The 26517-nt window shown below is 50.9% G+C and overlaps 1 protein-coding gene across 1 annotated transcript in view; it reads right to left on the bottom strand.

Moving 5' to 3' along the window:
* The window catches only part of LOC145356559 (carbonic anhydrase-related protein 10), a 270796-nt gene that overhangs the window by 105228 nt on the left and 139051 nt on the right, over positions 1-26517 (bottom strand). The window contains exon 3 of the mRNA XM_080209330.1: positions 1095-1237. Within this exon, the coding sequence (XP_080065456.1) occupies positions 1095-1237 (143 nt within the window). The remainder of the gene's footprint in view (positions 1-1094; positions 1238-26517) is intronic.

Here is a 26517-nt window from a genome sequence, read left to right as displayed (position 1 = left end):
TCCCCATAACCCTTAATTCCCCTGTCTATCAGAAACCTAGCTACCCGTGACTTAAATATATCCAGCGAGGTAGCCTCCATTCAGCGAGGTAGGCCATTTGGCCCATCCAGTTCCTGCTGGTGCTTAACTCGATCTTTTCCTCCTGCCGTTGTAACTCTCAATCCCTTTCTCCCCCAGTTGCTGTCTCAGACTGGTTACCTCCTCCGTGGCTGGAGACTGGGCTCTATTTTACCATTTGGATTCTAAGTTCTGGGCGAACCTGAAACTGGGAATGTCTCAGCTCCGACATTTCGCCCCATTCTCAGGCACCCCCATACGCACTCTGCCTGGAAAAATATCAGCGAATCCGAGTCGCGCTACACCAGCCTGTGGGTGGGACTTAACACTCCCGAAATCCTGCAGCTCCAATTGGCACCTCTGTGTGCATTTAAAGTGACGTTGCGCCCGTTTCGGACGCAGTCCCGATCGTGGCCATTTTCGGGCCTTGGCGAAGGGGCAACTGGTGCGGAGGTGGGCACGGATCACACTACTTGCCTCGCACCCAACTTTGCCAAGTTTTCACGCTCGAAAACGGGCGCAACCCCATGGTAAAATCGGGCCCTCTGCGTTCCCACGCTCACTAAAACCCGCCCCAGACGACCCCAGCAAGGTCGCCCCCAAACCTTCTCACGAGACACAGCGTCCAGCCAGCGCGGTCCGCACAGTTTTGCCACTGTTGTCAAACATTCTTGGCAAACTCAATTCTGACACATTCCTTGACAAAGTGTCACGAACGCAAAAAAACCTGGTGCTCATAAATATTCATTCAGTCAGGCAGCCGGCTATTCAATCCATTTAATTTCAGTTCTGCTGAAAGTAATTAAATCAGCAGAATTTCCCCAAGGCTGGGTAATGATCTCAAATGAATTTGGATTTTTCTGCAGATTATCAAAGGTCAACTTGGACAAAATGTTCAAACGATGCGATTGGAGGACAGAGCCAGAGATTGGACATTTACCGTCCGCCCATTTGGAGCTACTGACTGAGGTTCCGGAACTTTCCAGCAGGGTGTAGGGCACTGAGGAAGGGTGAGGGGGTGGACGGCTGTCGCTTACCTTCCTGCCGGCTGTGTTAATACGCAGCGGTGTGAGGAAAGGGTCAAAGATCATATGGCTGGTCTCAATGTTGATTGGTGACTGCCTCTTCCCAACCGAACACAGATTCCAGGCGGAATTCACCAATCCCCAAAACGAGGGAACTGTTCAGAAAGGATTAAAAAAAAAACAGCAAATCAGACACGATTCAGGATTCAGACACGTGCGTGGGATTCTACAGCCTCGCTCTCCCCGAAACCGCAACGTCCCACCCCCCAGGTCACAGGACATTTTCATTGTCCGCCCCTCGCCAGCTCCGATCCCGCGGAGGACGGGCTGGGGTGCTAAAATTCCAGCCATTGGCTCAGGATCAAATCATCGTGTACATTCGGCCCATTGTGTGTGTACTAGTGCTTTGAAACCGCTATCCAATCAATCCCACTCTCCCCGGAACTCTGCCCATTTCCCTCCTTTTCCAGTGTCCATTCCCCGTTTGAAAGTTCCTGTTGAATTTCCCTTCCTTTCAGGCAGCACATTCCAGATCACAACTCACCAGGTCCAAACAAGCCTCATCCCTCCTCCCTCCGGTCTTTTTGTCATCTAAATGTGGTCTACACGCACTCTACATGTGATTTACATTTGATCCACATGTGATGCATATGTTATCTACCTATGATCTATATGTGATCTACACATAATCTATACATGCTCTACATATGATCTAAATGTGATCGATGTATGATCTACGTGTGATACATTTATGATCTACATATGATCTGTGATCTACATGTCATCTATATACAATCAATACATGATCTATATGTGATCTATTTGATTTCTGTGTGATCTATATGTGATCTATGTATGGTCTACGCGTGATTTAGATATGATCTACATGTGATCCATGTGTTATCAACCTATGATCTACATGTGATCTATACATGCTCTACATATGATCTATGTGATCGGCATGTGATCTATGTGTGAGCGACATGTGATTCATATGTGATCGCTAGGCAATCTAAGTGTGATCTATGCATGATCTATATCTGTTACAGCATTCTTTAGGTGGCCCAATGTCATGCGTGGTCAGCTGATGAGCAGATCGTGTTTAATATAATGTGACATTAGCCCAGCTCGGAGCTGTTCCTCTGTCTCATTCTCCTTCCCTCTGCCCAGCTCTACATCACCCTGGCACAGACTGGCACCATCCAATGGGCTGACTTTACCCATTCTCTCTATTAAAACACAGCCCTCGTGAGTAGAAGCAAAATCCCGCAGCTGCTGGAATTCTGAAGCCTGAGCCACGTTAGCTGTGTGTCTCGGGGTCACCGGGGCCTGTGAGGAACTGAGGCTGGGCTTGCCACAGCTGTGGCCCAGTCACGTTGCACCCTTGTCTCGAAGGTTGTGGGTTCAAGCCCCACTTCGGTGAAGGTCCAATGAGATCCAATAGAACCCGGAATGCACTCCCCCCATCCCCAGGGATAAGACTTTGGAAACCAGGATTGTGTTGGCAGAGTGTAAACACAATGCCACCGGCTGGCGAGGGATTACCCACATTGCCCCCTGACCAACACGATCCAATAGAAAGACTGAACGTGAGCTGGAAGTGGGCCCTAGGCCATCACCAATCAGCTGTCAGTGTTACACCGTAACCATTAACACCAATCAATTCTGGCTGTGGGATCTTACTGTGCGTAAAATGGCTGCCACTTTGACCTTTGTGAGAGTGCTGATATTTTGGAGATGTTCAGTGGGGGTGGGTGCACTGAGGGGGGTGTTACGCTGCCGTGTGCACTCACCCCTCCCCATCACACCAGCTGGAGGGGAAACAGGCCCCCAAACATCAGGCAACTGGCAAAACCAATCAGATGGGCACATATTGACCTATTGGTAACCGTGGTTATGGTGTCAAACTGACAGCTGATTGGCTATGGCCTGTTACCTCCTTTTGTTGAGGGCCAATAGGGCAGCATGGTGGCAGAGTGGTTAGCGCTGCTGCCTCACAGCGCCAGGAACCCGGGTTCAATTCCCGGCTTGGGTCACTCTGGGTGGCCAGTTTCCTCCGTGGGTTTCCTCCGGGTGCTCCAGTTTCCTCCCACAGTCCAAAGATATGCGGTTAGGTGGATTGGCCAGGCTAAATCGCCTCTTAGAGTCAGGAGGACGAGCTGAGGTAAATGCATGGGGTTATGGGGATAGGGTTTTGGGCGGGTTGGTGGTCAGTACAGACTTCATGGGCCAAATGGCCTCCTTCTGCACTGTAGGATTCTATGATTCTCAGTGATTCTGCACAGGGAGACTCCATTGTTTAATTGTGAATTGTTGGAGGTGGATAACCCCAGGGACACTCTGCCCCAGAGACATGTCACACCGACATCTTGAACTGTTTGTGTACCTGGGGGTGGCCCCCCCACCCCCATCTCCGATTGGTTATATTCCTGGGGGGTGTGGCAAGACAAGATGCCCAGCCATCGAGCCCCTCCACAATCACTCTCCTCCCATTGGTCCGTCCTCTCAATGCCCCACCCCCAACCTCCTGCGATTGGCCTCCTGACATGTCCATCCCCCTGGTGCTCCTCCCACCATTGGCCACTCAGCATGTCAGTCAGCCTTCCTGTGCTGAGCTGATTGGCTGACAGAGGTTTAGCGTGAACAGATTGAAGGAGGTTTGAGTGGAACATAAAAAACTGGGATGGACTTTCTTTCATTCATCTGTGGGACACGGGCTTCGCTGGCTGGCATTTATTGCCCATCCCTAGTTGCCCACTGGAGGGCAGTTGAGAGTCAACCACATTGCTGTGGGCTCTGGAGTCACATGTAGGCCAGACCGGGTAAGGATGGCAGATTTCCTTCCCTAAAGGACATTAGTGAACCTGATGGGTTTTTCCGACAATGGTTTCATGGTCAACAATATCCAACAATATCCCCCCCCCCCACCCCAGTAATCCAGGGGCTAACCGCACAGAATTCCGAAACCAATCAATCCTGAAATGGTTAACTGTTAGTCAAACACGAAAAGCCTGTTTTATAAATGAGGGTTGTTTTCTCTCTGTTCTATATTGTGTGTTCTGGATATTAATAATTTATGTTGCTGTTGGTAGCAATATCTGCACCCGCGGCATAAATATTACAGCATGCGCCTCCCACAACACTCTACCCAGTACAACACCCAGCAACTGCAACATCCAACCCACCCCAAACCTTTCCCCTAACACTCTTCCTACACCTCATTTAGGAATCTATTGCTGCTTATTTTTGTTAATAGAATATTACGCAGAGATAGCAATGATAGAAACTGACACATGCACCTGCTACGTACATTAGACACACACGGACCGTACAGGAGCTGACACTGAGACACACACGGACTGTACAGGAGCTGACACTAACACACACACACGGACCATACAGGAGCTGACACTGAGACACACACACAGACAGTACAGGAGCTGACACTGAGACACACAGACAGTACAGGAGCTGACACTGAGACACACACACAGACAGTACAGGAGCTGACACTGAGACACACACACAGACAGTACAGGAGCTGACACTGAGACACACAGACAGTACAGGAGCTGACACTGAGACACACACACAGACAGTACAGGAGCTGACACTGAGACACACACACGGACAGTACAGGAGCTGACACTGAGACACACACACAGACAGTACAGGAGCTGACACTGAGACACACACACAGACAGTACAGGAGCTGACACTGAGACACACAGACAGTACAGGAGCTGACACTGAGACACACACACAGACAGTACAGGAGCTGACACTGAGACACACACACGGACAGTACAGGAGCTGACACTGAGACACACAGACAGTACAGGAGCTGACACTGAGACACACAGACAGACAGTACAGGAGCTGACACTGAGACACACACAGACAGTACAGGAGCTGACACTGAGACACACACACAGACTGTACAGGAGCTGACACTGAGACACACACGGACCGTACAGGAGCTGACACTGAGACACACGGACTGTACAGGAGCTGACACTGAGACACACGGACAGTACAGGAGCTGACACTGCGACACACACACGGACCGTACAGGAGCTGACACTGCGACACACACGGACCGTACAGGAGCTGACACTGAGACACACAGACAGACAGTACAGGAGCTGACACTGAGACACACGGACAGTACAGGAGCTGACACTGACACACACACAGACAGTACAGGAGCTGACACTGACACACACACGGACAGTACAGGAGCTGACACTGAGACACACACACAGACAGTACAGGAGCTGACACTGAGACACACACACAGACAGTACAGGAGCTGACACTGACATACACACAGACCGTACAGGAGCTGACACTGAGACACACACACAGACAGTACAGGAGCTGACACTGAGACACACACGGACCGTACAGGAGCCGACACTGAGACACACACGGACCGTACAGGAGCTGACACTGAGACACACACGGACCGTACAGGAGCCGACACTGAGACACACACGGACCGTACAGGAGCTGACACTGAGACACACACGGACCGTACAGGAGCTGACACTGAGACACACACACAGACAGTACAGGAGCTGACACTGAGACACACACACAGACAGTACAGGAGCTGACACTGAGACACACAGACAGTACAGGAGCTGACACTGAGACACACACACAGACAGTACAGGAGCTGACACTGAGACACACACACGGACAGTACAGGAGCTGACACTGAGACACACAGACAGTACAGGAGCTGACACTGAGACACACAGACAGTACAGGAGCTGACACTGCGACACACACACGGACAGTACAGGAGCTGACACTGAGACACACAGACAGTACAGGAGCTGACACTGAGACACACACAGACAGTACAGGAGCTGACACTGAGACACACACACAGACTGTACAGGAGCTGACACTGAGACACACACGGACCGTACAGGAGCTGACACTGAGACACACGGACTGTACAGGAGCTGACACTGAGACACACGGACAGTACAGGAGCTGACACTGCGACACACACACGGACCGTACAGGAGCTGACACTGCGACACACACGGACCGTACAGGAGCTGACACTGAGACACACAGACAGACAGTACAGGAGCTGACACTGAGACACACGGACAGTACAGGAGCTGACACTGACACACACACAGACAGTACAGGAGCTGACACTGACACACACACAGACAGTACAGGAGCTGACACTGAGACACACACACAGACAGTACAGGAGCTGACACTGAGACACACACGGACCGTACAGGAGCCGACACTGAGACACACACGGACCGTACAGGAGCTGACACTGAGACACACACGGACCGTACAGGAGCTGACACTGAGACACACACGGACCGTACAGGAGCTGACACTGAGACACACACACAGACAGTACAGGAGCTGACACTGAGACACACACACAGACAGTACAGGAGCTGACACTGAGACACACACGGACAGCACAGGAGCTGACACTGAGACACACAGACAGTACAGGAGCTGACACTGAGACACACACGGACCGTACAGGAGCTGACACTGAGACACACACACAGACAGTACAGGAGTTGACACTGAGACACACACGGACCGTACAGGAGCCGACACTGAGACACACACGGACCGTACAGGAGCTGACACTGAGACACACACGGACCGTACAGGAGCTGACACTGAGACACACACACAGACAGTACAGGAGCTGACACTGAGACACACACGGACAGTACAGGAGCTGACACTGACACACACACAGACAGTACAGGAGCTGACACTGAGACACACACACAGACAGTACAGGAGCTGACACTGACACACACAGACAGTACAGGAGCTGACACTGAGACACACACACGGACAGTACAGGAGCTGACACTAAGACACACACACAGACAGTACAGGAGCTGACACTGAGACACACACACAGACTGTACAGGAGCTGACACTGAGACACACACAGACTGTACAGGAGCTGACACTGACACACACAGACAGTACAGGAGCTGACACTGAGACACACACACAGACAGTACAGGAGCTGACACTGAGACACACACACGGACAGTACAGGAGCTGACACTGACACACACAGACAGTACAGGAGCTGACACTGACACACACAGACAGTACAGGAGCTGACACTGACACACACGGACAGTACAGGAGCTGACACTGACACACACAGACAGTACAGGAGCTGACACTGAGACACACACGGACAGTACAGGAGCTGACACTGAGACACACACACAGACAGTACAGGAGCTGACACTGAGACACACAGACAGTACAGGAGCTGACACTGACACACACGGACAGTACAGGAGCTGACACTGACACACACAGACAGTACAGGAGCTGACACTGACACACACGGACAGTACAGGAGCTGACACTGACACACACACGGACAGTACAGGAGCTGACACTGAGACACACACACAGACAGTACAGGAGCTGACACTGAGACACACAGACAGTACAGGAGCTGACACTGAGACACACACACGGACCGTACAGGAGCTGACACTGAGACACACACACGGACCGTACAGGAGCTGACACTGAGACACACACGGACAGTACAGGAGCTGACACTGAGACACACAGACAGTACAGGAGCTGACACTGAGACACACACACAGACAGTACAGGAGCTGACACTGAGACACACAGACAGTACAGGAGCTGACACTGAGACACACACAGACAGTACAGGAGCTGACACTGAGACACACACACAGACAGTACAGGAGCTGACACTGAGACACACACACGGACCGTACAGGAGCTGACACTGAGACACACACACGGACAGTACAGGAGCTGACACTGAGACACACACACGGACAGTACAGGAGCTGACACTGAGACACACACAGACAGTACAGGAGCTGACACTGAGACACACACACAGACAGTACAGGAGCTGACACTGAGACACACACACGGACCGTACAGGAGCTGACACTGAGACACACACACGGACAGTACAGGAGCTGACACTGAGACACACACACGGACCGTACAGGAGCTGACACTGAGACACACACACGGACAGTACAGGAGCTGACACTGAGACACACACACGGACCGTACAGGAGCTGACACGGAGACACACACACAGACAGTACAGGAGCTGACACTGAGACACACACACGGACCGTACAGGAGCTGACACTGACACACACAGACAGTACAGGAGCTGACACTGACACACACAGACAGTACAGGAGCTGACACTGACACACACGGACAGTACAGGAGCTGACACTGACACACACAGACAGTACAGGAGCTGACACTGAGACACACACGGACAGTACAGGAGCTGACACTGAGACACACACACAGACAGTACAGGAGCTGACACTGAGACACACACACAGACAGTACAGGAGCTGACACTGACACACACACGGACAGTACAGGAGCTGACACTGAGACACACACACAGACAGTACAGGAGCTGACACTGAGACACACAGACAGTACAGGAGCTGACACTGAGACACACACACGGACCGTACAGGAGCTGACACTGAGACACACACGGACAGTACAGGAGCTGACACTGACACACACAGACAGTACAGGAGCTGACACTGAGACACACACACAGACAGTACAGGAGCTGACACTGAGACACACACACAGACAGTACAGGAGCTGACACTGAGACACACACAGACAGTACAGGAGCTGACACTGAGACACACACACAGACAGTACAGGAGCTGACACTGAGACACACACACGGACCGTACAGGAGCTGACACTGAGACACACACACGGACAGTACAGGAGCTGACACTGAGACACACACACGGACCGTACAGGAGCTGACACTGAGACACACACACAGACAGTACAGGAGCTGACACTGAGACACAGACACGGACCGTACAGGAGCTGACACTGAGACACACACACGGACTGTACAGGAGCTGACACTGAGACACACACACAGACAGTACAGGAGCTGACACTGAGACACACACACAGACAGTACAGGAGCTGACACTGAGACACACAGACAGTACAGGAGCTGACACTGAGACACACGGACAGTACAGGAGCTGACACTGAGACACACACACAGACAGTACAGGAGCTGACACTGAGACACACACACGGACCGTACAGGAGCTGACACTGAGACACACACGGACAGTACAGGAGCTGACACTGAGACACACACACAGACAGTACAGGAGCTGACACTGAGACACACACACAGACAGTACAGGAGCTGACACTGAGACACACACACAGACAGTACAGGAGCTGACACTGAGACACACACACAGACAGTACAGGAGCTGACACTGAGACACACACACAGACAGTACAGGAGCTGACACTGACACACACACACGGACCGTACAGGAGCTGACACTGACACACACACGGACCGTACAGGAGCTGACACTGTGACACACAGACTGTACAGGAGCTGACGCTGACACACACGGACCGTACAGGAGCTGACACTGAGACACACAGACAGTACAGGAGCTGACACTGAGACACACACACAGACAGTACAGGAGCTGACACTGAGACACACACACGGACCGTACAGGAGCTGACACTGACACACACACGGACCGTACAGGAGCTGACACTGACACACACGGACAGTACAGGAGCTGACACTGCGACACACACGGACCGTACAGGAGCTGACACTGACACACACAGACTGTACAGGAGCTGACACTGAGACACACACACAGACTGTACAGGAGCTGACACTGAGACACACACACAGACAGTACAGGAGCTGACACTGAGACACACACACAGACAGTACAGGAGCTGACACTGAGACACACACACAGACAGTACAGGAGCTGACACTGAGACACACAGACAGTACAGGAGCTGACACTGACACACACAGACAGTACAGGAGCTGACACTGACACACACACGGACCGTACAGGAGCTGACACTGAGACACACACACAGACTGTACAGGAGCTGACACTGAGACACACACACGGACCGTACAGGAGCTGACACTGAGACACACACACAGACTGTACAGGAGCTGACACTGAGACACACACACAGACTGTACAGGAGCTGACACTGACACACACAGACAGTACAGGAGCTGACACTGAGACACACACACAGACTGTACAGGAGCTGACACTGAGACACACACACAGACTGTACAGGAGCTGACACTGAGACACACACACAGACAGTACAGGAGCTGACACTGACACACACAGACAGTACAGGAGCTGACACTGACACACACAGACAGTACAGGAGCTGACACTGACACACACACAGACAGTACAGGAGCTGACACTGAGACACACACACAGACTGTACAGGAGCTGACACTGACACACACAGACAGTACAGGAGCTGACACTGAGACACACAGACAGTACAGGAGCTGACACTGAGACACACACACAGACAGTACAGGAGCTGACACTGAGACACACACACGGACCGTACAGGAGCTGACACTGACACACACAGACTGTACAGGAGCTGACACTGAGACACACAGACAGACAGTACAGGAGCTGACACTGAGACACACACGGACCGTACAGGAGCTGACACTGAGACACACACGGACCGTACAGGAGCTGACACTGAGACACACACACAGACAGTACAGGAGCTGACACTGAGACACACACAGACCGTACAGGAGCTGACACTGAGACACACACGGACCGTACAGGAGCTGACACTGAGACACACACGGACAGTACAGGAGCTGACACTGAGACACACAGACAGTACAGGAGCTGACACTGCGACACACACGGACCGTACAGGAGCTGACACTGAGACACACACGGACAGTACAGGAGCTGACACTGAGACACACGGACAGTACAGGAGCTGACACTGACACACACAGACAGTACAGGAGCTGACACTGAGACACACACACGGACAGTACAGGAGCTGACACTGAGACACACACGGACCGTACAGGAGCTGACACTGAGACACACACGGACAGTACACGAGCTGACACTGAGACACACAGACAGTACAGGAGCTGACACTGCGACACACACGGACCGTACAGGAGCTGACACTGAGACACACACGGACAGTACAGGAGCTGACACTGAGACACACGGACAGTACAGGAGCTGACACTGACACACACAGACAGACAGTACAGGAGCTGACACTGAGACACACGGACAGTACAGGAGCTGACACTGAGACACACACGGACTGTACAGGAGCTGACACTGAGACACACGGACCGTACAGGAGCTGACACTGAGACACACACAGACAGTACAGGAGCTGACACTGAGACACACACACGGACCGTACAGGAGCTGACACTGAGACACACACAGACAGTACAGGAGCTGACACTGAGACACACAGACAGTACAGGAGCTGACACTGAGACACACACAGACAGTACAGGAGCTGACACTGAGACACACGGACCGTACAGGAGCTGACACTGAGACACACACAGACAGTACAGGAGCTGACACTGAGACACACAGACAGTACAGGAGCTGACACTGAGACACACACAGACAGTACAGGAGCTGACACTGAGACACACAGACAGTACAGGAGCTGACACTGAGACACACACAGACAGTACAGGAGCTGACACTGCGACACACACGGACCGTACAGGAGCTGACACTGAGACACACACGGACCGTACAGGAGCTGACACTGAGACACACAGACAGTACAGGAGCTGACACTGAGACACACACGGACAGTACAGGAGCTGACACTGAGACACACACGGACAGTACAGGAGCTGACACTGAGACACACACACAGACAGTACAGGAGCTGACACTGAGACACACACACAGACAGTACAGGAGCTGACACTGAGACACACATGGACAGTACAGGAGCTGACACTGAGACACACACACAGACAGTACAGGAGCTGACACTGAGACACACACACAGACAGTACAGGAGCTGACACTGAGACACACACAGACAGTACAGGAGCTGACACTGAGACACACACACAGACAGTACAGGAGCTGACACTGAGACACACACACAGACCGTACAGGAGCTGACACTGACACACACACAGACTGTACAGGAGCTGACACTGAGACACACACAGACAGTACAGGAGCTGACACTGAGACACACAGACAGTACAGGAGCTGACACTGAGACACACACGGACAGTACAGGAGCTGACACTGAGACACACACGGACAGTACAGGAGCTGACACTGAGACACACAGACAGTACAGGAGCTGACACTGAGACACACACGGACAGTACAGGAGCTGACACTGAGACACACACACAGACAGTACAGGAGCTGACACTGAGACACACACGGACAGTACAGGAGCTGACACTGAGACACACGGACAGTACAGGAGCTGACACTGACACACACAGACAGTACAGGAGCTGACACTGAGACACACAGACAGTACAGGAGCTGACACTGAGACACACACGGACAGTACAGGAGCTGACACTGAGACACACACACAGACAGTACAGGAGCTGACACTGAGACACACACGGACAGTACAGGAGCTGACACTGAGACACACACGGACAGTACAGGAGCTGACACTGAGACACACAGACAGTACAGGAGCTGACACTGAGACACACACGGACTGTACAGGAGCTGACACTGACACACACAGACAGTACAGGAGCTGACACTGAGACACACACGGACTGTACAGGAGCTGACACTGAGACACACACGGACCGTAAAACAACAAGCACAAGTGGAACAGCAGGAAGGTGCGACAAAGCACAGAATTTTCCACCAGGTTAATGAAGTTTTGGCTTCAAATTTTCTTCAGGGGAGAAGTGGTTTCCTGCTACAGTTCTTGGACAGAGTGAACCCATCCCTTACACCGTCCAGACCAGAGAGGATGTAATCTGGGGGAGACATGCAGACCAGGTACTAGCTGGAAAAACAGGATCGCTCACATTGGAGATTGTTGAGAATTCAGGCTCAGCCTAACCAAGTCAGGATTTATGGGTGGCACGGTGGCACTGCTGCCTCACAGCGCCAGGGACCCGGGTTTAATTTCCGGCTTGGGTCACTGTCTGTGTGGAGTTTGCACATTCTCCTTGTGTCTGCATGGGTTTCCTCCAGGTGCTCCGGTTTCCTCCCACCGTCCAAAGATGTGCGGGTTAGATGGATTGGCCGTGGTATAACTGCCCCTTAGTGTCAGGGGGATTAGCTCGGGTAAATACATGGAGTGATGGGGATAGGACCAGGGTGGGACTGTGGTCGGTGCAGACTCGATGGGCTGAGTGGCCTCCTTCTGCGCTTTAGGATTCTATGATCGGCTTCAGTGTGACGGCCACTGAGGGAGTCAACACCTCACCCCCTGCTCAGAGACAGAGAAAACCAACACCAGTGATACCAGTCACAGTGCAAAGACGAAATCTCCAGAGGTTTGCCGTTGGCGGTTCCGAGAGTGACGAGTTCCAGATTATCTGAATTTATCATCTCGACAAACTCATTGACCTTTATTCGTGTTGAAGGTGTTTTGTGGATGCTTGGATTGAGCGAGGAGGAAATGTGATGCGTTTATCTCCTGGCTTGCTGTGGAACCCTGCATTAGTCATATAGCCAAGGAAGTATTCTCATGCAGTTTGACCCATTGGACTCAACATTCAAAGATTTGAGTGAGAAACAGACGCAGAGACATAAGAGTGAACACACTCCACAAATAAAATCCTGTTCACTTTTACCAAGCTGCTTCCATGGGTCATATCTCCAAAAGCTCAATATGTGGTGTAGGTACACCTGCAGTGCTGTTAGGGAGGGATTTCCAGCAACAGTGAAGGAACGGCCAATATATTTCCAAGTCAGGATAGTGAGTGACTTGGAGGTGGACTTGCAGGTGGGTGATGTTCCCAAATATCTGCTGCTCTTATCTTCCCGATAGCAGAGATCACAGCTTTGGAAGATGCTATCGAAGACATCTTGGTGAGTTGATCCAGCAAAGTGTGTAATAGTACACGCCGCGTCACTGTGTCGGTGTTAGAGGGACTGGATGTGGAAGCTGATGGAGGGGGTGCCAATCAAATGGGGCTGCTTTGTCCTGGATGGTGTTGAGCCTCTTGAGTGTTTTTGGAGCTGCACCCACCCAGGCGAGTGGGGAATCTTCCATCACACTCCTGACTTGTATGAGTACAGAAGAACAAGGGGGGATTTGATTGAGGTGTATAAAATAATCAACGGGATTGATAAAGGCAATGTTAACCAAATGTTCCTCTTTCCAGAACAGTCTAGGACAAGAGTTCATAGTTGTTGAGTAAGAAGGGGGAGGTTCAAAACAGAGATAAGGAGAAGCTACTTCTCACAGAGGGTTGTGAATCTATGGAACTCAGTGCCCCAGAGTGCAGTGGATGCAGAATCAATGGATTCAAGAAAGAGAGAGATAAATATTTGATCAAAAGCAGGATAAAGGGCTGTGGGGAAAAGGCAGGGAAGTGGAGTTAGGGTGAGATGGAGATCAACCACGATCATATAGAATGGCAGAGCGGGATCAAAGGGCTGAACTGGTTTGATTTATTATTGTCACGTGTATTGGGATACAGTGAAAAGTATTGTTTCCTGTGCTATGCGGAGAAAGCGTACCGTTCATAGAGAAGGAAACGAGAGAGTGCAGAATGTAGTGTTACAGTCATAGCCAAAGTGTAGAGAAAGGTCAATTTAATGCAAGTTAGGTCCATTCAAAAATCTGACAGCAGCAGGGAAGAAACTGTTCTTGAGTCGGTTGGTACGTGACCTCAGACTTTTGTATTTTTTTCCCGACAGGAGAAGGTGGAAGAGAGAATGTCCGGGGTGTGTGTGGGGGGGTCCTTGATTATGCCGGCTGTTTCCCCAAAGCAGCGGGACGTGTAGACAGAGTCAATGGATGGGAGGCTGGTTTGTGTGATGGATTAGGCTACATTCATGACCTTTTGTAGTTTCTTGCGGTCTTGGGCAGAGCAGGAGCCCATACCAAGCTGTGATACAACCAGAAAGAATGCTTCCTATGGTGCATCTGTAAAAGTTGGTGAGAGTTGTAGCTGACATGCCAAATTTCCCTCATCTTCTGAGAAAGTAGAGGCGTTGATGGGCTTTCTTAACTATAGTGTCGGCATGGGGAACCAGGACAGATTGTTGGTGATCTACTCTCACTCCTAATTCCTACATTGTAGATGGCTGACAGACTTTGTGTGTGTGTGTGTGTGTGTGTGTGTGTGTGTGGGGTGAGGGGTGAGAGAGTGAGTCACTCTCCGCAGGATTCCCAGCCTCTGATCTGCTCTGGTAGTCACAGTATTTATATGGCTACTCCAACTCATAGAATCTCTACAGTACAGAAGGAAGCCCATGGAGTTTGTACCAACCACAATTCCACCCAGGCCTTAGTCCCGTAACCCCATGTATTTAACCTGCTAATCCCCCTTTGAGTAGGGGCAATATCGCACGGCCAATCCACCTAACCCGCACATCTTTGGACTGTGGGAGAAAACCGGAGCACCTGGAGGAAACCCACACAGATATGGGGAGAACATGCGAACTTTATACAGAGAGTGACCCACGCCGGGAATCGAACCCGGGTCCCTGGCGCTGTGAGACAGCAGTGCTGACCACTGTGCCGCCCTCAGTTTCTGGTTAACGGTAATGCCCAGGAAGTTGATAGTTGGGAACTCAGCGATGGTGATCCCACTGAACGGCACGGAGCGATGGTTGGATCCTCTCGGGCTCACCAGTTTCTCTGCACAGGGACTGGCACTGAGACTGGCACTGGGGATGGCTGAAAGGAGTGTCTCATTGCTGCTTTCTGAATATTACTGGAGATGAGACAGACAAGGGAATAAATTGCTGGGGTTCTGCTGCTGTTGTATAGCACAAATGTGAGGCTGATGACAGGGTAATGCCAGTGTGAAGGGCTGTTTGTCGTGAGACAGACTGGATAGCTAAAGCACCTTTTAAACATTGCCCTTCATTCTCTCATTACACCTCATGCTGTCATTGGATATACACGGTAACAACTATTTAATGCGGTCATTATTTTTACTCTGTAATCCACATCGCTTCCCGTTCACACAGATGACGCTTTTACAAAAAACGATGATAATTATTTCCACACAATTTGCTAAATGATGAAGGTGTCATTCTGCTGTGAGACTCACTAACCAGCGGGTAACTGGAGGGGTGAAAGGTCAGACAGGAAGCTCGCTGTCCGATCGGACGGTGATGGAGGGCTCTGACTGCGTCATCCTCCCGGTCCCAAAATCCCCGGGACAAGAATCCAAATCCCACTCTCCAGCAGGTTGAGAATTCCTTTGCCACAGGCAGTGGGTGGGATTTCCTCCCTCCCCCACTCCCCCGCATCGGTCTGTGGCGGGATCTTCCAGTCCCGCCTGTGTTAATGGGGTTTCCCCACTGTTCACCCCCATCGTCGCAGGGGGAGGGGTAAGATCCCACCCACAGGATTGTCCAGTAAATCCCACCCAGGCGCTTATTTTGGGTTTATTTATGGGGGGGACTGGATTCACCTGGGAGGGAGGAATGAATAGAAAGATGTTGGGGGCGAATCCCCCCCACCCACCCCCACCCCCCTCAGCGCTGCTGGAGTAATGCAGCGGGCTGAGAAAGGGCAGTAAGGTGGGGTGGGGGGGGGCCTTGAGCAGGACTCGTGACTGACGTCCGGTTGTGACTTCCTGGGGCCATTTTATACACCAGAAACCAGTACAAGGCTGATTACAAAGGCTGGAAGTTCTCCCATGAGTTAATGGTAGCTGTGAAGTTGAGTATGAATCGCTCCTTCCCACTTGTGGATCAGTCACCCCGGCTCCAGCCCATAGCTGGACACTGGGAGACACGGAAGCTCGGAGAGTCAGGAGCTTTTCCCAGTGATTGCCAGTACAGTCAATTACTAGGGGGGGCACAGGTTTAAGGTGCGAGGGGCAAGGTTTAAAGGAGATGTACGAGGCAGGTTTTTTATACATTGGGTGTTGGGTGCCTGGAACTCTGACTGGGGGAGGAGGTAGTGGAAGCGGATACAATCGTGAGTTTTAAGGGGCGTCTGGACAGATACACGAATAGGATGGGAATAGAGGGATACGATCCCCGGAAGGGTGGGGGGTTTTAGTTCAGTCGGGCAGCATGGTCGGTGCAGGCTTGGAGGGCTGAAGGGCCTGTTCCTGTGCTGGAATTTTCTTTGTTCTGTGTTCTATCGCATGATTGGAACTGGCTGGATGGTGGGGGAGGTGGTCAAGGACTTATTACTGCACAGGACAACCCAGCAAGGCAGTGAGAGAGCAACAGGACAAGAGGGACAGTCCCTCCAGCCAGGGAAACAGAATAAAAGCAAAATACAGCAGACGCTGGGATCTGAAACGAAAAGAGGAACAGTGACTCCATTCTCTCTCCACAGATGCTGCCGGACCTGCTGAGATTTCCCGGTGTTTTTATCCCTGGGTCCAGTCTGTCCAACTCTGCCAGAATATTGTGCGTTTCAATAAGATGAAGTGGAGAAGAATTCACTCTGTCGTCTCGAAGCACAACAGAGAACATCAGACAGACTGGAAAGGCTCAAGGAAGACTATCCTCGTTTAGTGATCAGCGATAAAGCTGATCAGAGGGTTCTGTATCAGCGGGACAGCTCCGCGCTCAGGCTCACTGCCAGCCTCTCATTTCCAGATTGGGATTTTCAATCCGTCAGGATGAGATTTGAACTCGCTCTCTGGATTATCAGAATCAGAGAATCTAAAATCTCAGGAGATGGCCATTCGCCCATCGTGGCTGTGCCAGCTTTTTGAAAGAGCGAATCAATTAGTTCCAGTCCCTTTGCTCTTTCCCACACCTCCTGGCAGTTTATTCCTTTTCAAATATTTATCCAATTCCCTGTTTGAAGGATTATTCAATCTGCTTCCACTGCCTTTTTAGGCAGTACCGTAAGGGTGTTACCAGGACTAGAGGGCACAGCCTCAGGATAAAGGGGGGGCGGTTTAGAATGGAGTTGGGAAGAACTTCTTCACTCAAAGGGTGGTGAATCTCTGGAATTCTCTGCCCGTTGAAGTGGTGGAGGCTGCCTCGCTAAATATATTTAAGTCACGGGCAGATAGGTTTCTGATAGACAAGGGAATTAAGGGTTATGGGGAGAAAGCGGGAAAGTGGAACTGATCCACTTCAGATCAGCCATGATCTAATTGAATGGCGGGGCAGGCTCGAAGGGCTAGATGGCCAACTCCTGCTCCTATTTCTTATGTTCTTATGTTACTTTGGCACTGCTGCCTCACAGGGACCTGGGTTCGATTCCCGGCGCGGGTCACTCTCTATGCGGAGTCTGCACATTCTCCCCGTGTCTGCGTGGGTTTCCTCGGGGTGCTCTGGTTTCCTCCCACAGTCCAAAGATGTATGGGTTAGGGTGGATTGGCCGTGCTAAATTAACCCCTTAGTGTCCAAAGATGTGTAGGTTGGGTGGATTGTGTGAGGTTATAGGGATAGGTTGGGGGAGATGGTCTGTCAGTGCCAGTACAGACCTGATGGGCCAAATGGCCTCTTCTGCTCTGAAGGGATTCTATGAATCTCCACTGCTGCCCGTGGTTTTGTAACTAACTCAGATTGTGCATTACTGATCTAAACCTCACCACAGGAACAACCAACCAAAATCCAGAATGGCTTTTCAACCTCTTGCAGCACAGCTGCCTCTGATTGGATATTTCTAGAGATTTCATCACATGACCTAATGTCACCAATCACTCTGGCCACCCACACTCTCTTGCCATTGGGCTTACATTAACACTGCAGTGAAGTTACTGTGAAAACCCCCTAGTTGCCACACTCCGGCACCTGTTCGGGTTACACTGAGGGAGAATTTAGCACGGCCGATGCACTCTAACCAGCACGTCTTACAGACTGGAGCACCTGGAGGAAACCCATGCAGACACGGGGAGAATGTGCAAAATCCACACAGACAGGGACCCGAGCCAGGAATCAAACTCGGGTCCCTGGCGATGTGAGGTGGCAGTGCTAACCACTGTGTCACCGTGCCACCCTAAGGCACATCTTGTTTAAAATGCCCTGCCATTTTTGTCTCTACCTGATGGCTACGTCCAGGAGATTAACCTTCAGTGATTGGGGACTCCAGTTCTCTATAGCTGGCGCCCGCACTGTGCAGTCAGCAGCCCTGGGGTGTGTGCTGTGGGGTGACGGTGCTGGGAACCTGCGGTGAAATGCAGCAATGTTGGTTCTGGAGTGCAGCCTTTACAGATGATATTTCATTGGTTCTGGCACAGACTGGCTACGATATCAATTTCACTGCCCCCAATCAATCACCAAACTTAGCACAAAGCAGGATTCAAACAGGGCTGGCTGGTCTGACAGGCTTGGCTAGGTGGGAATGACACTCCCTCCCTGAGCGGGTGAGAACCTTATCATCAGGTGTGAGGGGCTCTCAGAGTTGCTGTACGTGGTCCCCTCTCCCGGGATCACCCAAACTATTTTCTACTTCATCTGGAGGAGGTGGTCACAGGAACGTGATGTACAAACCTCCAGATAAAGCCCGAATTCTGATGGCCAACTTTGTGTGTGGCTGCATCAAGCTACGTACAGACCCTTGGTTCGCAAACACCAAGTGTCACTGAGGTTCTACCTGTCTGTGTCCCTGTGTTGGGAAGGATGTATCTGGCCACGCTGCTGTGGAACGCTCCCAGTGTCTGGGCTGTGCTCGATCACCTCTCCTGGCGAGAGGTCCATCAGACAGCGGCAGCATGTATCATCCCAGAGGCTCCAGGGGGATGGCTCGCTGAACAAACTGTCAAGGTCACAGTCACCAAAATCTTCAAACAAGACCGAGCCTGGCTGGAGGAGAGAGAGACCCTCCCTGTCTGATCCTCCCAACACGCCTGGAGTCTCACCCCATCTGCACACTGCCCTCAAGGTGACTGTTGGGGGAGGGGGGGGGATGAGACTGTTCTCCACCTCCTTGTGGAATGTGCCTTTGCAAAGAATGTTCTAGAGTGGGATGGGGTGGTATTTGTCGAGTTTCATCCCAAGTAGCTCCACAGGATGTGCTCTACGGACTGTTCCCAGGGACAGGGACTCTGCGCTCTATGGGCTGTTCCCAGGGACGGGGACTCTGCGCTCTATGGGCTGTTCCCAGGGACGGGGACTCTGCGCTCTATGGACTGCTCCCAGGGACGGGGACTCTGCGCTCTATGGGCTGTTCCCAGGGACGGGGACTCTGCGCTCTATGGGCTGTTCCCAGGGACGGGGACTCTGCGCTCTACGGGCTGTTCCCAGGGACAGGGACTCTGTGCTCTACGGGCTGTTCCCAGGGACGGGGACTCTGTGCTCTACGGGCTGTTCCCAGGGACGGGGACTCTGTGCTCTACGGGCTGTTCCCAGGGACGGGGACTCTGTGCTCTACGGGCTGTTCCCAGGGACGGGGACTCTGTGCTCTACGGGCTGTTCCCAGGGACGGGGACTCTGTGCTCTACGGGCTGTTCCCAGGGACGGGGACTCTGCGCTCTATGGACTGCTCCCAGGGACGGGGACTCTGTGCTCTACGGGCTGTTCCCAGGGACGGGGACTCTGTGCTCTACGGGCTGTTCCCAGGGACGGGGATTCTGTGCTCTACGGGCTGTTCCCAGGGACGGGGACTCTGTGCTCTATGGGCTGTTCCCAGGGACGGGGACTCTGTGCTCTACGGGCTGTTCCCAGGGACGGGGACTCTGTGCTCTACGGGCTGTTCCCAGGGACGGGGACTCTGTGCTCTATGGACTGGTCCCAGGGACGGGGACTCTGCGCTCTATGGACTGCTCCCAGGGACAGGGACTCTGTGCTCTGAGGGCTGTTCCCAGGGACGGGGACTCTGTGCTCTACGGGATGTTCCCAGGGACGGGGACTCTGCGCTCTATGGACTGCTCCCAGGGACGGGGACTCTGCGCTCTATGGACTGCTCCCAGGGACGGGGACTCTGTGCTCTGAGGGCTGTTCCCAGGGACGGGGACTCTGTGCTCTACGGGCCGTTCCCAGAGACGTACACCGAGACGAACATCAGCTATTGCTGGAGGTCATGACCTGTGTGGAAGTGTCTGCCAGAGACCTGATGATCTTCCAGTGCTCAGAATTATCCCCCATCGAGTGTTACAGACCAGCACATTCCAAAGCCCAGGACTATGTGTGTTGAGGGACTGAAGTTTGAGACAGCCACCTCTGAGACTTATCAGCCACAGTGAACTGAGGGGAGGGGGATTGTGTGGAACCCCCTCAGGCTGTGTCTGTACTGGATCTATTGAGTGAATATTACATGTTTCACAATCATATTGAAGCAACAGACTGCAACTCAATCAACATAGACAACTTAAATACCATTACACTTTCTATCATGGCCATCTCAAAATTCTTTGCAATGTTCTTTGAATAAAGTACATTTTTGCAGAAATAAAACATTCTGGAACAACTCGAGGTGAGTGAAGGGCCTGAGGTCCGTGGTAAGACAGTGATTCCAGGGATCAGGGTCAGAGACTCACAGGGTTAATGGTAACAGAACCGGGTGGGGAGACTAGGAGAATATTTTTAATGCAGTAAGTTGTCAGACCAGAAACCACCAATGAATCTTACAAAACAGGAGGCTCTTCAGCCCATCGAGTGTGCTGGCCCTTTGCAATTAACTCACTCCCCAGGCTCTTTCCCTAGCCCTCTATCTGTACCTGAATTAAAGAGTTAAATTCACTGCTCCAATGTGAAGATAAACCGAGTGGTCAGTCTGTAAGAGTGAGCCGAAGGGCCTGATTCCATGCTGGAAAGCTCTACGGCTCTAACCATTCCGAACAATCTTACAGAATCCAGGCAAATATCGAGCTCCTTCCCCGCTCCCTGAATCATTCATCCTAATAAATCAGAATTATAATTGTATTGGGATTTCTTAAATTGGAAAAACACACAGCCAATTTGAATCATTCGTTCGGCAACTCGCACTGAACAAAAATGACAGAAGGTATTGATAAAAAGATCTTTTTCGCAATTAGAATTCTGGACTGTGGCCGTGTTTCATGTCTCAATTTAACAAATGAGACAATGCTTCCCAGTGTCAAAATACACTGCATATCAATGAACCCCCGTCACACTGGATCAGGACTGGGATAAAATACAATGGGAGTGAATGGGAATGAGTTGGATCCAGTGGGATTGTGTACGATGGGAGTGAATGGGAAGGGGTTTGATCCATTGGGATTGTGTATGATGGGAATGAATGAGAAGTGGTTTGATCCATTGGGATTGTGTATGATGGGAATGAATGGGAAGGGGTTTGATCCATTGGGATTGTGTATGATGGGAATGAATGGGAAGAGGTTTGATCCACTGGGGCTGTGTGGAATGGGAGTGAATGGGATGGGGTTGGATCCACTGGGATTGTGTGGAATGGAAGCAAATGGGAATGGATTGGATTCATTGGGATTGTGTACAATGGGAGTGAATGGGAAGGAGTTTGATCCATTGGGATTGTGTATGATGGGAATGAATGGGAAGTGGTTTGATCCACTGGGATTGTGTGGAATGGGAGCAAATGGGGATGGGTTGGATTCACTGGGATTGTGTACAGTGGGACTGAACAGGAAGGAGTTTGATCCAATGGGATTGTGTGGAATGACAGTGAATGGAAAGGGGTTTGATCCATTGGGATTGTGGACAATGGGAGTGAATTGGAAAGGGTTTGATCCACTGGGATTGTGTATGATGGGAATGAATGGGAAGGAGTTTGATCCATTGGGATTATGGACAATGGGAGTGAATGGGAAGGAGTTTGATCCATTGGGATTGTGGACAATGGGAGTGAATGGGAAGGAGTTTGATCCATTGGGATTGTGGACAATAGGAGTGAATGGGAAGGGGTTTGATCCATTGGGATTGTGTACAATGGGAGTGAATGGGAAGGAGTTTGATCCACTGGGATTGTGGACAATGGGAGTGAATGGGAGGGGGTTTGATCCATTGGGATTGTGGACAATAGGAGTGAATGGGAGGGGGTTTGATCCATTGGGATTGTGTACAATGGGAGTGAATGGGAAGGGGGTTTGATCCATTGGGATTGTGTACAATGGGAGTGAATGGGAAGGAGTTTGATCCATTGGGATTGTGGACAATGGGAGTGAATGGGAAGGAGTTTGATCCATTGGGATTGTGGACAATGGGAGTGAATGGGAAGGAGTTTGATCCATTGGGATTGTGGACAATGGGAGTGAATGGGAAGGGGGTTTGATCCATTGGGATTGTGGACAATGGGAGTGAATGGGAAGGAGTTTGATCATTTCTGTTTCGATAGAATGGGGTGGATGATTTATGAGACCGGGTTGTGTAGTTTGCGATTTTACACTCTGATTCTGAAGTGCATTTATCAATAGCTAAGTGTATAAGAGAATGTTGCTGTGCTTTCTAAACATTGTGTGATTTACTGCCAGACTCCCACATTGCCAGTGCGTGTCTGATTCAATGAATCAGATCTTAATATTTTCTCAGAGCTCTGACCTGTCAGAAACTGGAAAAACAAACACTCATAAACATTCCGCGGAGATATTTCTTTTCAAACACTCTCAGCGTCTGAAAGGTAGTGGGCAGCACGATGGCACGGGGCTACACGGGGACACAGGGTCAGCATTGCTGCCTCACAGCGTCAGGGAGCCGGGTTTGATTGTCGGCTTGGGTCACTGTGTGGAGTTTGCACATTCTCCTCGTGTCTGCGTGGGTTTCCTCCGGGTGCTCCGGTTTCCTCCCACAGTCCAAAGGCGTGCTGGTTAGGAGAATTGGTCATGCTAAATTCTCCCTCAGTGTACCCCAGCAGGTGCCAGAGTGTGGCGACTGGGACATTTTCACAGTAACTTCATTGCAGTGTTAATATAAGCCTTACTTGTGACACTGATAAATAAATGTTGCTATTGATGCGAGGTAACAGTTTGTTGGGAAATTTTGCTGCGCTGCTTCTACACTTCCTGGTTCATTACTGAACTGTCCAAACCGCGGGGAACAGAACAATCAGATTGGTTTAAATATTTATAGAGTGGCCATTCTCCGGAGCCGTCAGAGTTCTGCTGGCAATTTGTGAATTTGCAGCTTTCTTAAACATGGCCTGTCCCTTTAAAACCTCTGGGAGGATATGGTCTTGTTGTGGATTTCAGGATGGGAGGCAACGCTCCCTGGAATTCACAGAGATTGCTACAGAGCAGAATTAACAGGAGTACATATCTTGGTGCTGAAACCCAGGACCCCTTGCAGAGTGAGATTTAGCTTGGAGATGTTCAAACAAAGGATAAGGGCTGGGCTGATTTGACAGAGCTGCAACAAGAAAGGCAAAATAAGTATCTGTGTTCTTGAACATAATCAGAACTGTCTGGAAACTTTTACAACTTTTACAGATGCATCATAGAAACCATTCTTTTTGGTTGTATCACAGCTTGGCATGGGCTCCTGCTCTGCCCAAAACTGCAAGAAACTACAAAGGGTTGTGAATGTAGCCCAATCCATCACACAAACCAGCCTCCCATCCATTGACTCTGTCTACACTTCCCGCTGCCTCAGCAAAACAGCCAGAATAATTAAGGACCCCACACATCCCGGACATTCTCTCTTCCACCTTCTTCCATCAGGAAAAAGATACAAAAGTCTGAGGTCACGTACCAACCGACTCAAGAACAGCTTCTTCCCTGCTGCTGTCAGACCTTTGAGTGGACCTACCTCATACTAAGTTGATCTTTCTCTACACCCTTGCTATGACAAGCGAGGGGGATAGAATATAAAAGCAGGGAGGTCTTGCTGCAACTGTACAGGGCACTGGTGAGGCCGCAGCTGGAGTACTGTGTGCAGTTTTGGTCGCCTCATTTGCGGAGGGAGATATTGGCCTTGGAGGGAGTGCAGAGAAGGTTCACCAGGCTGATACCGGAGATGAGGGGGTTAGCTTATGAGGAGAGATTAAATAGACTGGGTCTGTACCCATTAGAGTTTAGAAGGCTGAGGGGGGATCTTATAGAGACTTACAAGATAATGAAGGGGATGGATAGGGTAGAGAGATTCTTCCCGCTTAGAAAGGAAAACAGAACTAGAGGGCACAGCCTCAAAATAAGGTGGGGGTCAGTTTAGAACGGAGTAACTTCTTCACTCAAAGGGTGGTGAATCTCTGGAATTCTCTACCCGTTGAAGTGGTGGAGGCTGCCTTGTTGAATATATTTAAGTCACGGGTAGATAGGTTTCTGATAGACAAGGGGATTAAGGGTTATGGGGAGAAAGCAGGAAAGTGGAACTGATCCACTTCAGATCAGCCAAGATCTTATTGAATGGCGGGGCAGGCTCGAAGGGCTAGATGGCCTACTCCTGCTCCTATTTCTTATGTTCTTATGACTGTGACACTACATTCTACACTCTCTCCTTCCTGTCTCCCCTATGTACTCTATGAATGGTATGCTTTGTCTGTACAGCGCACAAGAAACGATACTTTTCACTGTATGCTGCTACATGTGACAACAATAAGTCAAATCGAAAGAGAAACTGGGAGTGCTGGGGGGATGGTGGGGCGTGGATTTGGGGGGGGGTGTTATAGTCTCAGGAGCACACAGTGTCTGGACATGGACAATGGTGTACATTAATATTTAGCCAATCGTGTCTCTGTATTAACAGCCACACGGGAGCTATTGAGGTATACACAAGACCCATTGAAACCGGAGTTCTGCTCTGTAGCATCATTGAACGTGTAATGGTAAATAATCTCCGAGCACTGTGCACAGCCTCTGGGAAGCTATGTTCCTTTGGGATTGGGTGTAAAAGTCACACTATCAGAATTCGCTAACACCCTGTCTCTGCAGATTTGGCTCTTTCTGATAGATCACATATCCCGTTGCAATGATATTAAATCTGCTGTCAATCTGCACCCAGTCACAGGGTGGTTTCTCAGCCACCCCCAATTCAGCAAACAGTAACTCTCTCTGGATTGTAGACCCCAAAGGGAGGCCCAGCATCCGGGCTGCTGCCAATCACCCCCCAGCTCTGCTTTTGAGGATAAACTCGATTTCAGGAAATCCAACCAGAAGAAGCTGAAATCAAACAGAAGCTGCTGGAAATGTTCAGTCAGTCGGACAGTATCAGTGAAAAGAGGAACAGAACATTCCCTCAATGTCAACAAAACGAAGGAGGTAATCGTTGACTTCGGGAAGTGTAAGGGAGAACACGCCCCTGTCTACATCAACGGGGATGAAGTAGAAAGGGTCGAGAGCCTCAGGTTTATCAGTGTTGAGATCACCAACAACCTGTCCTGGTCCCCCCCCATTCCGACACTATAGTTAAGAAAGCCCCACCAACGCCTCTACTTTCTCAGTAAGGAAATTTGGCATGTCCGCTACAACTCTCACCAACTTTTACAGATGCCCCATAGAAAGCATTCTTTC

This window comes from Carcharhinus amblyrhynchos, chromosome 21 (assembly GCF_965287045.1).
Source record: "Carcharhinus amblyrhynchos chromosome 21, sCarAmb.v2.hapA, whole genome shotgun sequence".
Classification (NCBI taxonomy): Eukaryota; Metazoa; Chordata; class Chondrichthyes; order Carcharhiniformes; family Carcharhinidae; genus Carcharhinus; species Carcharhinus amblyrhynchos.
Note: the sequence above shows the minus strand (reverse complement) of the source record. Positions and strands in the feature narration are given on the sequence as shown.